This window comes from Danio aesculapii, chromosome 10 (assembly GCF_903798145.1).
Source record: "Danio aesculapii chromosome 10, fDanAes4.1, whole genome shotgun sequence".
NCBI classification, from domain to species: Eukaryota; Metazoa; Chordata; class Actinopteri; order Cypriniformes; family Danionidae; genus Danio; species Danio aesculapii.
In genome coordinates, this window is record NC_079444.1 from 42,614,976 (window position 1) to 42,631,682 (window position 16,707).

A 16,707-nucleotide genomic window follows, 5' to 3' on the forward strand; every position below is an offset into this window, starting at 1 on the left:
CAATCTTATTTGCTGGAATAATAAAAGAAAAACTTATAACATATATATAACATATATAACATATAGAAATATTCATACTTAAATAAATCTAAATATTAAAAGCTTTCAAGGATTTAAGATGACCATTAATGCATCATAATAGTCTTGTGAAAAAGGGTCAATTAAAGCACTCTGGCAACCACCAAGAACAACCTAGCGACCACATAACAACAGCCCTACAGTCATTCAGTTTAGTTGTACTTGAACCACCACCCCTCTCATTTTTCAGATGTAGATAAATGCAGTTGTATGTTTCTGACCGCAGTGTTGTGTTTGTCCCATAAGCCCCCACTGCTCCCTCCGCAGTGCCCAGTCAGTCCTACCTGGAGGTGCTGATCTACTGCATTGGCTTCTTCCTCATCTTCCTCATGGTAGGAATTGCCACCATTGTCAAAATCCGCAGCTCCTCCAAGAAGAGCGACTTTAACAGCCAGCTGGCCGTCCACAAGCTGGCCAAGAGCATCCCTCTGCGCAGACAGGTAAAAACATGACTTTGATCTACTGCTGTCCTGTCATAAGCTTATATAGTGTTACAATATATGTATAGTGGGTAATAGAGACATGGGTAATGCAAATCATGACAACACCAACAAAAAAATCTTCATCAACGTCATCACACAACGAAATTACTGTATTTTCAGCGCATTTTTGTGTTTTCAGCGCATTAATGTATTTTCAGTGCATTACTGTATTTCCAGCGCGTTACTGTATTTTCAGCTCGTTACTGTTTTCAGCGTATTACTGTGTTTTCAGCACATTAATGTATTTTCAGTGCGTTACTGCATTTTCAGTGCGTTACTGTATTTTCAGCGCGTTACTGTATTTTCAGCTCGTTACTGTATTTTCAGCGCGTTACTGTATTTTCAGCGCGTTACTGTATTTTCAGCGCATTACTGTGTTTTCAGTGTATTACTGTATTTTCAGCTCGTTACTGTATTTTCAGCGCGTTACTGTATTTTCAGCGCGTTACTGTATTTTCAGCGCATTACTGTGTTTTCAGTGTATTACTGTATTTTCAGCACATTAATGTATTTTCAGCGCATTACTGTATTTTCAGCGCGTTACTGTATTTTCAGCGCGTTACTGTATTTTCAGCGCATTACTGTGTTTTCAGTGTATTACTGTATTTTCAGCACATTAATGTATTTTCAGCGCATTACTGTATTTTCAGCGCGTTACTGTATTTTCAGCTCGTTACTGTATTTTCAGCGCGTTACTGTATTTTCAGCGCGTTACTGTATTTTCAGCGCATTACTGTGTTTTCAGTGTATTACTGTATTTTCAGCGCATTACTGTATTTTCAGCGCATTACTGTATTTTCAGCGCGTTACTGTATTTTCAGCGCGTTACTGTATTTTCAGCTCGTTACTGTTTTCAGCGTATTACTATGTTTTCAGCACATTAATGTATTTTCAGTGCGTTACTGCATTTTCAGCGTGTTGCTGTATTTTTTGTACGTTACTGTATTTTCTGTGCGCTACTATATTTTCAGTGCGTTACTGTATTTTCAGCACGTTACTGTATTTTCAGCACGTTACTGTATTTTCAGTGCGTTACTGTATTTTCAGCTTATTACTGTATTTTCTGCGCATTACTGTGTTTTCAGCACATTAATGTATTTTCAGTGCGTTACTGCATTTTCAGCATATTACTGTGTTTTCAGCACATTAATGTATTTTCAGCGTATTACTGTATTTTCCGCGCATTACTGTGTTTTCAGCACATTAATGTATTTTCAGTGCGTTACTGTATTTTCAGCGCGTTACTGTTTTCAGCGTATTACTGTTTTCAGCACATTAATGTATTTTCAGTGCGTTACTGCATTTTCAGCATATTACTGTGTTTTCAGCACATTAATGTATTTTCAGTGCGTTACTGTATTTTCAGCGCGTTACTGTTTTCAGCGTATTACTGTTTTCAGCACATTAATGTATTTTCAGTACGTTACTGTATTTGCAGTGTGTTACTGTATTTTCAGTGCGTTACTGTATTTTCAGCACGTTTCTGTATTTTCAGTGCATTACTGTATTTTCAGCTTATTACTGTATTTTCCGCGCATTACTGTGTTTTCAGCACATTAATGTATTTTCAGTGTGTTACTGCATTTTCAGCATATTACTGTGTTTTCAGCACATTAATGTATTTTCAGCGTGTTACTGTATTTTCAGTGCGTTACTGTATTTTCAGCGTATTACTGTATTTTCCGCGCATTACTGTGTTTACAGCACATTAATGTATTTTCAGTGCGTTACTGCATTTTCAGCGTATTACTGTGTTTTCAGCACATTAATGTATTTTCATTGCGTTACTGTATTTTCGGTGCTTTACTGTATTTTTAGTGCGTTACTGTATTTTCAGTGCGTTACTGTGTTTTCAGCGTATTACTGTGTTTTCAGCACATTAATGCATTTTCACTGCGTTACTGTATTTTCAGCGCGTTACTGTATATTTAGTGGATTACTGTACGTTCAGTGCGTAACTGTATTTTCAGTACGTTTATGTATTTTCAATGCGTTACTGTATTTTCAGTATGTTACTGTATTTTCAGTGGATTACTGTACGTTTAGTGCGTTACTGTATTTTCAGTATGTTACTGTATTTTCAGTATGTTACTGTATTTTCAGTGGATTACTGTACGTTCAGTGCATTACTGTATTTTCAGTATGTTACTGTATTTTCAGTATGTTACTGTATTTTCAGTGGATTACTGTACGTTCAGTGCATTACTGTATTTTCAGTATGTTACTGTATTTTCAGTGGATTACTGTACGTTCAGTGCATTACTGTATTTTCAGTATGTTACTGTATTTTCAGTATGTTACTGTATTTTCAGTGGATTACTGTACGTTCAGTGCGTTACTGTATTTTCAGTATGTTACTGTATTTTCAGTGGATTACTGTACGTTCAGTGCATTACTGTATTTTCAGTATGTTACTGTATTTTCAGTGGATTACTGTACGTTCAGTGCATTACTGTATTTTCAGTATGTTACTGTATTTTCAGTATGTTACTGTATTTTCAGTGGATTACTGTACGTTCAGTGCGTTACTGTATTTTCAGTATGTTACTGTATTTTCATGTCACTTTTGTCCTCCCGTGTCCATCTGAAGTCCTCTAAGCCTGTCCTTCTGTCACTGCAGGTGTCAGTGGAGTCCAGCTCGTCTCTGAACTCAGGTGTGATGTTGGTCCGGCCCTCGCGTCTCTCATCCAGCGGGACCCCAATGCTCTCCGGGGTCTCCGAATACGAGCTGCCTCAGGACCCCTGCTGGGAGGTGTCCAGAGAGCGGTACACGCACACCTTACATCCAAATATCTCAACCTCTGTCACTGTGTTGTAGCGTCAGTTGCACAATTCCACTTACTGTAAACACGTTCATTCTACTGAACTGTCCTCCTTTTAATGAGTGCAGCAGGCTTTTTTATAAAATTACCTCACTTAAGGAGATATTCAGCAAAGTGTGACCAGGAAAAATGTTACAATATTTATCATTTATTAACATTATCAAAACATTTATTAACAAAATCGTATCTAATTTATGTTTGTATTTGTCTGTTGTTTTTAATTGTAAACTTATTAATGAAATGTAAAAAATATTAATGAAAATAAACTTTGTTGCTAACTTAATTAAAAATAACTCTTCATTATAATCATCATCATCATCATTGTAATAGGGTCAGTTATAAGTCATCTGTGTGTTTTTTCCAGGCTAGTGCTCGGGAAGCCGCTGGGCGAAGGCTGCTTTGGGCAGGTGGTGATGGGAGAAGCCATCGGTCTGGACAAAGACAAGCCGAACCGCATCACTAAAGTCGCAGTGAAGATGCTGAAATGTAAGTGCTTTTGCCCTAAAAGAAGAGCTAATTGAATAGTTACACACTTTATTTACATTTTTGAAAGCCTGACCAAAACAAACTCTTCATCAAGAACGGGAGTGCCGAAACTCGGTCCTGGAGGGCCGGTGTCCTGCAGATTTTAGCTTCAACCACAATTAAACACACCTGAAGCACCTAATCAAATTCTATCTAGGTAAACTTAAAACTTCAAGACAGGTGTATTTTTCAAGTTGGAGCTAAAGTCTGCAGGACATCGGCCCTCCAGGACTGAGTTTAGGCACCCTTGATCCACGATGTAATATCCTGTAATAATAATAAATAATAATTTTAAAAAACAGTTAGTGTTGTGTCTTATTTTTATGTTTAAGAATATAAGAAATAATTCAAGACAATTGCCAAACCAACTCACCGTATCCTCTTTATTTAAAATTCAGGTGTTATGTTTGCATATTTAGATTCTTAAAAATAAAAAACACAAGTGTATTAAAAAAAAGAAATGTGTATATGTATAATTGTGTATATATATTATATACAGTTGAAGTCAGAATTATTAAACCCCATTTGATTTTTTTAATTTTTTATTTAATTTTATTATTTTTATTTTTATTTTTTTTTATATTTCCGAAATGATGTTTAACAGAGCAAGGAAATTTTCACAGTATATCTGATAATATTTTTTCTTCTGGAGAAAGTCTTACTTGTTTTATTTCGGCTAGAATAAAAGCAGTTTTTAATATTTTAAAACCCATTTTAAGGTCAATATTATTAGCCCCTTAAAGCTATAGATTTTTTCGATAGTCTACAGAACAAACCATCGTTATCCAATAACTTGCCTAATTACCCTAACCTGCCTAGTTAACCTAGTTAACCCTTTAAATGTCACTTTAAGCTGTATAGAAGTGTCTTGAAGAATATCTAGTCTAATATTATTTACTGTCATCATGACAAAGAGAAAATAAATCAGTTATTAGAGATGAGTTATTAAAACTATTACGTGCAGAAATGTGTGGAGAAAATCTGCTCTCCGTTAAACAGAAATTGGGGGAAAAAATAAACAGGTGGGCTAATAATTCAGGGGGGCTGATAATTACACACACACACACATACATATACATACACATATATATATATATATATATAGAGAGAGAGAGAGAGAGAGAGAGAGCTAACAGAATCTGAAATTGTTTTAATCCTTTAAACAAAATAATTTAACTTCAGATAAATTTTGTTGACATTTCTTTTTTTTCAGCTGACGCCACTGAGAAGGACCTTTCTGACCTGATCTCAGAGATGGAGATGATGAAGATGATTGGAAAACACAAGAACATCATAAACCTGCTCGGAGCTTGTACACAAGATGGTAAGAAGAGCTCGTCTGGGGAGATTGTTTTTCTCAATAAATGGACTTTTGTAAAAAAAAATGTAAAAAGTGGATATTTACTTTTGTTTTAGTAAATATTAAGTGCTGCAGAAGTACTTTTAATCTGCTATTTTCCTTCATCCTGCAGTCACTACTTTAGATGCGTTTTGAGTTATAATTATTTATATACTTTTTACTGGAGTGATTTTTCCAGCAATATTTTTTATTTTTATTTTATTACATCATTTGTTTAATTGCATTTAATATAAATTTTTATATATATATTTTTTATTTAATTTATATTATATTATATATTTTTATGTTTTTATTTTTATTTTATATTTATTTATTTAAATTAAATATGTTTGATTTTATATTACATTACATATTTTTATTTTTTTATTTATTTCTTTAGTTTATTTTTCCACTCTTGTCACTTTATCACAAATTAAAACTCTATTAAGAATAATTTGACCCATTCAGAAATGTAATTAGTGGCTAAACTCTACTTGCACTGCATCTTTTGCCAAGTAATGATACTTTACCTGAAGTATAATATTTCAGTGCTCTTTCCAGCAGTGATTTCAGCCTGTGTGTTTGTTGGCCATCTTCTTCCTCCAGGCCCGCTGTATGTGATTGTGGAGTTCGCCTCTAAAGGAAACCTGCGGGAATACCTGCGCGCCCGCCGACCGCATGGCATGGAGTACTGTTACAATCCTGACCCACTGCCCGTCGAGAGCATGTCCATCAAAGACCTGGTGTCCTGCGCATACCAGGTGGCGCGGGGCATGGAATACCTGGCATCCAAAAAGGTGCATATTACATCGTTTATTAAAGAGGCCATTAAATCCTATTTTAAAAGCTGTACAAGAATTCAAACACACATTATTTTATTTCTATATATTTTAAAATATATATTTGTTCTTTTTTTGTATATATTTTTTCCCCTTCTTATTTATTTATTTAATTTATTTACTACATTTATGTGGTAAAATACATTTTAAATGCAATAATGTGTCATGAATATTGTTCTGATCATATTTTCACTGTCATTAAAATGTCTCATTAAAAGTGTCAGTACACTGTCAAATCATTTTTAAGAGTCTCATTAATATTTAATGATATTTTAATGACAAATTCAGCTTGTACCACTGTAGATGAGGTCCAAAAAATATATGAGGCTGTTATAAAATTCATGACACATTTATAAGGCCCTATGACAGTCATGTTTATGACAGATTTATGACAGGTTTTGTTGTCTTGGTAAAGTCAAGTTCTCTTGACAAAGACAAAAACAGGTTGCGATGTATTTGTTAATGTCAGGTTGTCATAACAATGTCAGTTATGCCATAACTGACAAAATAACACTTAATAACAGTTGTCATAAGCATGCATAAAATCTTAATCATGTTTCATGATTATAAAGTTTTGATGACAGTCTCATCAACCTCTCTTCAAGGAAAGTGTTCAACCCAGGTTCATTCTGAAAACTTACCTCTACAAACGTTTCTGGAGACTGAGGAATGCGTCACGACGGCACGTTTTTCTGCATTTTTTGTTTTAGCGAATCCACCAGAGGTCGCCTTCTTCGCTTTTTGAGATCTCAAATTTCCCTCACGAGTGCTATTCGCGCCTGCTGTTCTCACATAAAACCACCAGAGGCCGCTGTTGACAGACTTTTTGACTGACTGAGCGAACGATCGACTGCCCCACCCTTCTCCTTCCCTAAACCCAACTAATTTTATCGATTGACCCGCTCACCCACTTCCCTAAACCCAACCAGCACGTTTCAAAAGCAATCCACAAAAAGAAAAGCCCTCGTCTGATTTTTTTTTACCACGTTTTCAGATTTTACCACATTTTCACCCTGCTATTTTCTTGTTTGTTTTATTTTTTGAAATCTGTTTTTGTCTTACCTGCTTTCTGGAACTGCTCTTGACCCGGACTCGAACCCCGTCGTCATGGTCAGCTCCTCTCTGCGTCTCAAGTCCACTAACGCACCTGGCGCGCTAACGGGACAAACTGGTTGCAGCCGAAATGCCGTCCATACGGGGGTAAGCGGTCAGCTAGTAAGTGCGAAAAGGAACGGCGTCACACCATCCTGTAGCGTTCGTTTAAAAAATAAATAAATAAATGAAATGCAGCCTTACGTACCTCCGGCTAGGTAATTCGCAGCCTCCAGAAACGTCTGTAGGGCTACGTTTTCAGAATGAGTCTGTGTTGCAACTGTTATCTCAATGCATAATATGACTTATTTAAAAAAACTGACACTAATAATTCACGAAATGCGGGCTGCTAATAAATATTTGTGTGTCTGTGTTTGCAGTGTATCCACAGAGACTTGGCAGCACGTAATGTACTAGTAACAGAGGATAATGTAATGAAGATAGCAGACTTCGGCCTGGCCCGGGACGTTCATCACATAGACTACTACAAGAAGACCACTAATGTAAGCCCTCACATACTATGGAACAATATGTAAGATACTAAGTCAGATACTATGTAACTCGCATTACATTTTTTAACTAGTTTAAGTAATGCATTACTTGTAATAATAAAAAGTATAAGTAAGTAATATTGCTATTTATATGATTAAATAATAATAATAAAAGTATGCGTCACGGTGGCGCAGTGGGAAGCACGATCACCTCACAACAAGAAGGTCGCTGGTTTGAGCCCTGGCTGAGTCAGTTGGCGCTCCTGTGTGGAGTTTGCATGTTCTCCTTGTGTTTGGTGTGGGTTTCCTCCGGGTGCTTTGGTTTCTCTCACAGTCTAAACACATGCGCTATAGGGGAATTGGATAAATTAAATTGGCCGTAGTGTATGTGTGTGAATGCAAGATGTGTGGATGATACCCAGTGTTGGGTTTTTATGTAACTTCCGTTGCCTGTAATGCATTATAACACATGAAGTGTTGGGGAAAGTTACTTTTGAAATTAATGCATTACAGCTACAAAATTGAGTTGCTCCCTAAAAAGTAACTATTAGCATTACTTAGTTTTGAGTTACGTTTGCATTACTTTGTCTTACTTTTGATGTCTTTCAGAATTGCAGGCTTTTTTTTCTTTGGTTTTTGCTCTGTAATTAACAACACACTGTATAACCTTCATTTACCTTTAAAAATGCATCAGAAATAATAATGTAGGATAATGTTATCTTGTGAGAACTCCTGAGCTCTACATGCTGTATATACAGATTAATGAACGTTTAAAGCAATGTGTTTGCTGCCTTTGTACTTTTTGTCTTATTATGGCTCGTTTCCACTGAGTGGTACAGTACGGTACGATTCAGGTCGGTACGGGTCACCTTTATCAGGCTTGCGTTTCCACCACCAAGGGTACCCTTTTGGTGGGCGTGGTGTATGACAAAGTTTCAGTCGACGTCATTCTCGCTCGAGGAAATGTCTACAATAAAGCTGTAGGGGTCGTTCACATACCATATGAGAAGCTCTTCTCACAACACAGATGCTTCATACACATAAATACTTGTGTAGAAATGTTTATTACTAACTTTTCAATGAACATGAGTTGATTATAACTGCAGATCAATGACAGTGCGAAATAGTCTACTGTAACGTCTGTAATTATATTAAATAAATTAATAAATGAACATATGAACACATACAGCCCCTTACAGTCTCAGATATGTTACCAATTACAGAATAACTACACACAACAGACATTTAGTCCTTATTTAGGTTCATAAACATCACGCAACATAGTCCAGTCAGTGTAAACCTCTCATCTGTATCTTTAACCTTCACCAGCACATGTAACCTCTGTTAGAGAGTAATTCTGTCATTCCCTGTTCAGAATAGTCCAGAAGCGGATGATAAACGTGGCAGTTTGTTTGTGATTCAGGTTGCTGAAACAATTTGCTCCTGAGTTTTGTCGGGCTTCTCCTTTGTCCGCGCTTCACTCTTGCGTTTGTCCTTTTCTTTCTGAATATGTCACTCTCGTGTTTGTCAGTTTCCGACAGGATCGGGTTTCAATAGCACGTCAATAATGAAGCGCACGTTATTATCATCAGCTCAAGAAGTTTGTTATTTTTAAGATATAGACGCGCGGCGAGCGCAAGGAAGAAAACGAAACTGCTCGCGCTTCAGACTGGCTTGTAAAAAAACAGGGGCAAAGGGTAAATCTGGGGCACAGGGTAAATCTGCTCTTCTTTTTGGCTTTGTGGTTGTTCATCAAGACGACGACAAGGTTTGTTTGAGCCCGGATCGACCATGGCTCGTTATTATTTGCAGGGGTGTAGTGGACATTTTAAAAGTGGGGGGACAGCAGTATGAAACCCAAAGGTTTACATTCTTAATCACCTGTTTCCAAATGGTCTGTCTCTAAAAGTGCGCGGGACGTATCCCCACTGTCCCCCCCGGTTGCTACGCCCCTGATTATATGTATATGTAATTCCGCTGTAATCTCTCGGCTGTGTATTTTAAACATGCCAATTTATTTATTTATTTTTTGTTTGTTTTTATTCTGGCTTGTTGCGAGCGAATGACATATCTCTGTAAACCAATAGCGTTCAGCTGCGCATCTAGCCTTTTGGTACCCTTTCTCGTGTTTTGGTACACTTTCGAAAGGGTGCCGAAAAAGTAGTACGGTACGGTTTGGTTCGGTACGCTTTTTGACAGTGGAAACGGCCATAAAAGCGTACCAAACCGAACCGTACCGTACCACTCAGTGGAAACGGGCCATTAGTGGAGTAAAATCGCTTCGCACTTTTAAAGAGTAACTCAAATATTATAACTTAATTTTTTTAAGTAATGCATTACTTGTTACAGAGAAAAGTAACATTATTAGGTAACTCACATTACTTGTAATGCATTTCCCCAAACATTGCTCACTTCTACTGCTTGGTTTATGAGAACAAAAATAATGTTGGGGAAAGTTACTTTTGAATGTAATGCATTACAATATTGAGTTACTCTCTAAAAAAAGTAACTAGTTGTATCACTTAGTTACTTTTTACGGTAAGTAATGCGTTATGCTACTTTTGAGTTACTTTTGCATTACTTTGTCTTACTTTTGATGAGGCTTGCAGGTTTTTTGTTTTGTTTTTTGCTTTGTAATTAACAACACTCTGTATAACCTTTATTTACCTTTAAAAACGCATCATAAAAAATATGTAGGATAATGCTGTCTTCTGAGAACTACCCGAGCCAAGAGCTCTACATGCTATATATACAGATTAACGACAGTTTATTAGTAATGTAAAATCACTGTCCATTTTTTTTTTAGGTAACTGAAATATTACTTAATTTTTTAAAGAAAGGCATTACTTGTTACATAGAAAAATAATATTATTACTTCAATACTATTATATAATTAAAAAATTCTATTTCATATAGTGTGTATATATACATTTTTTGAATTCAAAGTAAATATAAAATATTTATAATATATTTAAATTAATATATATCCTTTTTTACATATTTAAGTAATGCATTGCTTCACTTGTTACTTAGAAAGGTAATATTATTACTTGTGTTACTTGTAATGCGTTTCCCCCAACACTGCTTACATGTACTCATTTTGCTCAGTTTATGCTAAATGACAATCTTTGCATGTTTTTCAGGGTCGTCTTCCTGTTAAATGGATGGCACCCGAGGCTTTATTCGACAGGATTTACACACATCAGAGTGACGTGTAAGTACTTCAGTCTTCAGTGCTCTTACTTTAAAGGGGCACTATTATGCAAAACTCACTTTTATAGAGCTCTTGGCTACTCGATGGCTTGTTCTCTTCTGATGAAGACTCGTCGTCGTCCTCATTCTCTGAAGGTGCTACTATATGACCCGAGACAATGATGTGTGTTATTTATGTCACAAATTCAGATGACAGGAAATCAACAAAACATATATGCAAATGCGGTTGTTTATTTGTCTGTCTATGCACTAGGAACCTGGAATTATTAATATAGCCTACTAATATCCTGGTTTAGAGCCCTAAAAGGCAGAATATGTATGATTTATTTAATTAAAATATCCAAAATGTATTGATTTATGTTTTTAAAGGGCAAAAATCACTTTTGTAAGGTGTTTTAACACAGTTGTGTGTCAGCAGTGTGTGAATATAACCAGCCTCTAATGGAAAAATATATCAATTGTATTTTTTATAATAATTTCATAGTTATTTTGATTGACATTCTCCCTTTGTACGTGTCATTAGAGAAGCCCCGCCCACTAGTGACCATCTCTCCCTCATTAGCATAGGACATAAGTCCTGTTTTGAATCTGCCACTATGCTGACACAAAGGCATTTGTAGCTCCGCCCTCTTTTGAAAAGTGCACAATCTCATTTAAATTTAAAACGCCACTATTAGTATTAAAGGCTTACAAAAGCATTATAAAATATAATTAGTGTGGTATTTTGAACTGAAACGTCACATACAGACTGTTGGCACATCAGATTTATTTGATATCTTGTAAAATAGGTCCCCTTTAAAGTGATAGTTCACCTAAAAGGTAGACAAAAAATTTTAATATATTACTTTTTTTAACCCAATACATACCACTGATTGGTATTAAGCGAGCGCTATGATGTTGCAGGTGGTCTTTTGGGGTTCTTCTGTGGGAGATCTTCACTCTCGGAGGATCTCCTTATCCTGGAGTGCCTGTAGAGGAGCTCTTCAAGCTGCTGAGAGAAGGACACCGCATGGACAAACCCTCCGCCTGCACACAGGAGCTGTACGGCACTTTCACTCACTCACTATTACACACAATATGAAGCTTTTCATGCAGTTGAGTCTGTAAACAACTTGTTTGTAAATGATATTAAAAAAATCACTTTTATACACCATAATGTTCTTGAGGAAAACGTACTATAATAATTTTGTTTAGGTTTGTTTTATTTTACAGAATTATTTACGTTTTTTATTAAATTTTTAATGTGCTTATTATTTATTTATTATTGTTTTTTTTTTTTTGGAGGAAAACATGCAATATTAATAGTTTAATTTTACAGAATTATTTCATTTTATGTTATTTTTTATTATTTTTTTTTTTTATTTTGAAGAAAACATATTAATATTTTTTATTTTATTTATACAAAATTATTATTTTATTTAATTTTGTATGTATTTATTTATTTATTCATTATTGTATTTTGATGAAAATGTACTATACTAATATTCTTGTTTTATATCACAACATTATTTTTTTTATTTAGTTTTTGTAAAGTATTCTTTATTTTATTTTTGATGAAAACATACTATATTAATCGTTTTGTTTTATTTTTACAGAATTATTTAATTTTATTTATTTATTTATTTTGAGGAACACACTCTATATAAATTGTTTTGTTTTATTTATACACAATTGTTTTTTTTTTTTAATTTTGTATTTATTTATTATTGTATTATATTTTATTTTGAGGAAAACATACTATATTTATTTAAATTTTGTAATTTTATCTTCATATAATTTAAAAAAATGTAATGTATTTTTTTTATTTAGTTATTTATTTTTTTATTTTATTTCATTTATATTTGAGGAAACACTATATTAATGATTTGTTTTTTATTTTTTACAGAATTATTAAAATAAAAATATTTAAGTATATATTATACTTATTTTTATGTTATTTTATTAAAATTTTTCCACTCTTGCCACCTTATCACCAATGAAAACTTTATTTAGAATAGTTTGACACGTTTAACAATGTGACAACAATATTTATTATTTAAATAAATCCAATTAATATATCTGTCATTTAAATAAAATGTTTGATAGAAGTTTTTAAAAATTCAGTTTTTAATTAAAGCAATAGTGTAATTTAAGCAATCGAAAAAGAATATTTACTCACAGTTTTCCCCAAACCTTTATGAGTTTCTTTTATTTAGTCAACAAAAAAAAAACATTTTGAAAAATTCTGGAAACCTGTAACCATTTACTTCCATAGCAGGAAAAAATACAATGCAAGTTAACGGTTACAAGTTTCCAACATTATACAAAATATCTCCTTGTGTGTTTAACAGAAGAAAGAAACTCAAACCAGTTTGAAACGTGAATAAATGTTACATTTTCAGCTGTCCTTTTAAGCAGAGTTGTCTTTATTTTAAATAAAATACTCAAACACATGATGCGCACAACCAGAAAAACCAACACTAATTATTCCTCTCTCTCTAACATTGTGCAATTTCTTATTTTTTTAATCCAGATATCTGATGATGAAGGACTGCTGGCATGCGCTTCCAACACAGAGACCAACATTTAAACAGCTGGTAGAAGATCTGGATCGCACCCTGTCCCTGATCTCAAATCAGGTAAGAAACATCCAGCTCCAAATCACACAATGTTTAGCCGTCCTGAATTTTAAAGGGCACCTATTATGCATTAATAACTTTTATAAAGGCTTTAAACACAGTTGTGTGACAGCGGTGTGTGAATATAGCCAGCTTCTAATGGTAAGATATAGTCCAGACGGTTCTACCAGCCTGATCTCACGAGAAAACGCAAGTATTTTACGTTTTGACCGTTTAGTGGCTAATTCGTACGAGTTCAGTCGTACGAAATGGTACGATTTTAAAAAGGAGGCGTGGCACCTAACCCCGCCCCTAAACCCAACCGTCATTGGAGGATGAGCAAATCGTACTAAATTGTACGAATTAGATCGTACGAATTCGTACGAATTAGCCACAAAAAAAAAGTTACGAATTGCCGTGAGATTGTGTTGGTTCTACACTTTGGAAACAGTAGACCAAGCAGGAGGCTTTGGCATGCTCTCTTTTTAACATACTATGGTTTGGGACGCACTAATTCTACTTGCGAATACTGTTTTCGATGGAAAGTATGCGAATTGGGATGCAGCATTTGTGTTATTTTTATGTGTGCAAGTGTATGATAGGCTTAAAATTGTAATATATTACTTTTTACCCAATACTGTAACGTTTTTACCATCATACCAGTGTATTAATGTGAGTGTTTGTCTTGCAGGAGTATCTGGAGCTGTCAGTGCCGCTGGAGCCCATGTACTCTCAGGTCATCCTGAGCGAACGCAGCTCCACATGTTCATCCGAGCAGGACTCCGTTTTCTTACAAGAACCCGGACCTGAAGATCCCTGCATCCCTCCTTCAGTTCCTTCACAACAACCCATGCGCTCCTTCAAAAAACGCTGAGCTGGACCTCCATCTCCTCAAATACATACACCTGACTCGTAAACTGCAGACTCAGAGACTGAAGAGTTCAGCCTGGGGATAGTAAAGAGCAGGACAAACACACTCTGGACATCAGGACTGATCTGGATCTCGATTATACGCTCCTGATCCTTCAGAAGGACATCCTCAGAAGCATCACTGAAGGAAAACTGTGCTTTTTTTATTGGAGAATTAATCGCAAGTGTTAAACAGTACAGTATGCTGGCTTTGTAAATGCGGATAATTGTACAAATATGAAATTATATAGACGCTATTTTGTTTTATATGACTATTATAATTATGATTATTTTTGTATGAGCTTGTTTATTCGCTTTTTTTTTTGTTTGTATTTGTTTGAGAGAAAGGATCCAGCCGAAATCATGACGCGCAACGTTTTTGTCGTTGCTTTTATGTGTCCATAGTCTTGCAATGAAATCTCATTGGTTCCTAATGAATTATTATTATTATTATAGCAAGTTATAACCGTTCCAGTGAATTACTGGCTAATTCATACAATCTAATTTGATCGTGTTCACATGGTTATTGCTGTGTTCCAATTCGCCTACTTATTCTGCGTCTTTTTGTGAAGAAAAGGTGCATACTTTTGAGTGTGTGACGGCCGATTTCCTTTCTTATTAGGGAATCAGTCTGTTGCTTAGTTACATGGCCTGTCAATCATCTTGTCACATGATCCATGTTTCTTTTATATTTAATTTCCTACCTTATTGAAGGTAAATCTGCCATTCGTGAGTCTTTCATGCAGAGAAATCTTTGCATAATTACGCGTTCAGAAGTTAATCACCAAACACGTTTTTATAAAAGTTCACATTATTGTTTCTAATGAAATATGACATGGGGGCATCACGGTGGCACAGTGGATAAGACGATCGCCTCACAGCAAGAAGGTCACTGGTTCGAGCCCTGAATGGATCAGCTGGCATTTCTGTGTGGAGTTTGCAAGTTTTCCCCGTGTTGGCGTGGGTTTCAAAATTGGCCATAGCGTATGTGTGAATACAAGAGTGTATGGGTGTTTCCCAGTGTTGGGTTGCAGCTGGAATGGCATCCGCTGCTTAATCAGCAACCATACCCCCAACCCCCCCCCCCTAGTATCATCCGTCATCACCCTCACAACCCAAGGGCCCCTGTCAGTTATCCGTGCATTTTGTTCTACGCCACTGTGCATAATACATATGCTGGATAAGTTGGCGGTTCACTCTGCTGTGGTGACACCTGATTAATAAAGGGACTAAGCCGAAAAGAAAATGAATGAAATATGACATAAAAAGGCTATGTAATAATTAACAATCATTCGAACATCTTTAAGCCTCTCCACCTAGCCATTGGTCCACATCCGCCATGTTTGTAGTTTGTTTACACTTTTTCTACCTTTGTTTGTAGTTCTAATTGAATTCATGTTCAATGTGCATATTGTGGGAAATATTAGCTGTAACGCTGGATTCAGCATCAAGTCACTTGCTCTCGATTACTCACGGGAAGTTTTTTGGCTCTCGCGAAGTTATCGTTCAAGTTATTAGTTACGTTTTGTGGAATTTGTCGCATACACGTGACCAAATCCACATGTTTGTGGTAAATGCATTGTGTATTCCACATCATTTGAGCTGCCCAGCTGAAAATTGCCTTTATTTGTGCATCTACATTAACTTTTTTTATGTAATCTAGCCGCGTGAATACTTCAAAAATTCACATTTGGTGTGAACTCAGCAATAAGCATGAATCTGCACTTCTATTCAGAAGTTAATCACCAAACACACGATTTAAATATAACGTTTTTAAAATTCCCCACTTTGCCATTGGTCTCGCACATCCGCCATGTTTGTAGTTTGCTTATACTTTTTGTTTTACCCTTGTTTGTAGTTCTAATTGAATTCATGTTCAATGTGCAGTGCATTATGGGCAATATTCGCTGTAACGCTACATTCGCTACATTGGTGTGAACTCAGCATTAAGCAGGAATCTGCACTTCTATTCAGTTGGTGAGTTTATAAAAGCTCAGATTGTTATTTCAGATGAAATATCACATGAAAAGTTTAGATAATAATTAAAATCATCCCAACATCTTTATATATATATATATATTTTTTTTTGGAGAAAGTCGTCTTTTAGTTTGACTAAAATAAATTAAATATAACATCTTTAAACCTCTCCACTTAGCCATTGGTCTCGCACAGCCACCATGTTTGTAGTTTGTTTACACTTTTTTGTTTACCTTTTTTTGTAGTTCTAATCGAACTCCCGTCCAATATGCAGTGTATTGTGGGCAATATTAGCTGTAACGCTGGACACACACAGGAAGCATCAAGTCACTTGCTCTCAATT

The 16,707-nt window shown here is 35.4% G+C and overlaps 1 protein-coding gene across 3 annotated transcripts in view; it reads left to right on the forward strand.

Moving 5' to 3' along the window:
- The window catches only part of fgfr1b (fibroblast growth factor receptor 1b), an 86,584-nt gene extending 71,763 nt beyond the window's left edge, over window positions 1-14,821 (forward strand). For 2 of the 3 annotated variants that reach the window (XM_056466563.1, XM_056466566.1), the window contains exons 8-17: window positions 325-518; window positions 3,181-3,326; window positions 3,747-3,868; window positions 5,121-5,231; window positions 5,853-6,043; window positions 7,558-7,680; window positions 10,812-10,882; window positions 11,785-11,922; window positions 13,394-13,499; window positions 14,170-14,821. In XM_056466563.1, the coding sequence (XP_056322538.1) occupies window positions 325-518; window positions 3,181-3,326; window positions 3,747-3,868; window positions 5,121-5,231; window positions 5,853-6,043; window positions 7,558-7,680; window positions 10,812-10,882; window positions 11,785-11,922; window positions 13,394-13,499; window positions 14,170-14,352 (1,385 nt within the window). In that variant the 3' untranslated portion in view covers window positions 14,353-14,821. The remainder of the gene's footprint in view (window positions 1-324; window positions 519-3,180; window positions 3,327-3,746; window positions 3,869-5,120; window positions 5,232-5,852; window positions 6,044-7,557; window positions 7,681-10,811; window positions 10,883-11,784; window positions 11,923-13,393; window positions 13,500-14,169) is intronic. The other variant, XM_056466567.1, reaches the window with a different exon arrangement.
- The last annotated feature ends 1,886 nt before the right edge of the window (window positions 14,822-16,707 follow it).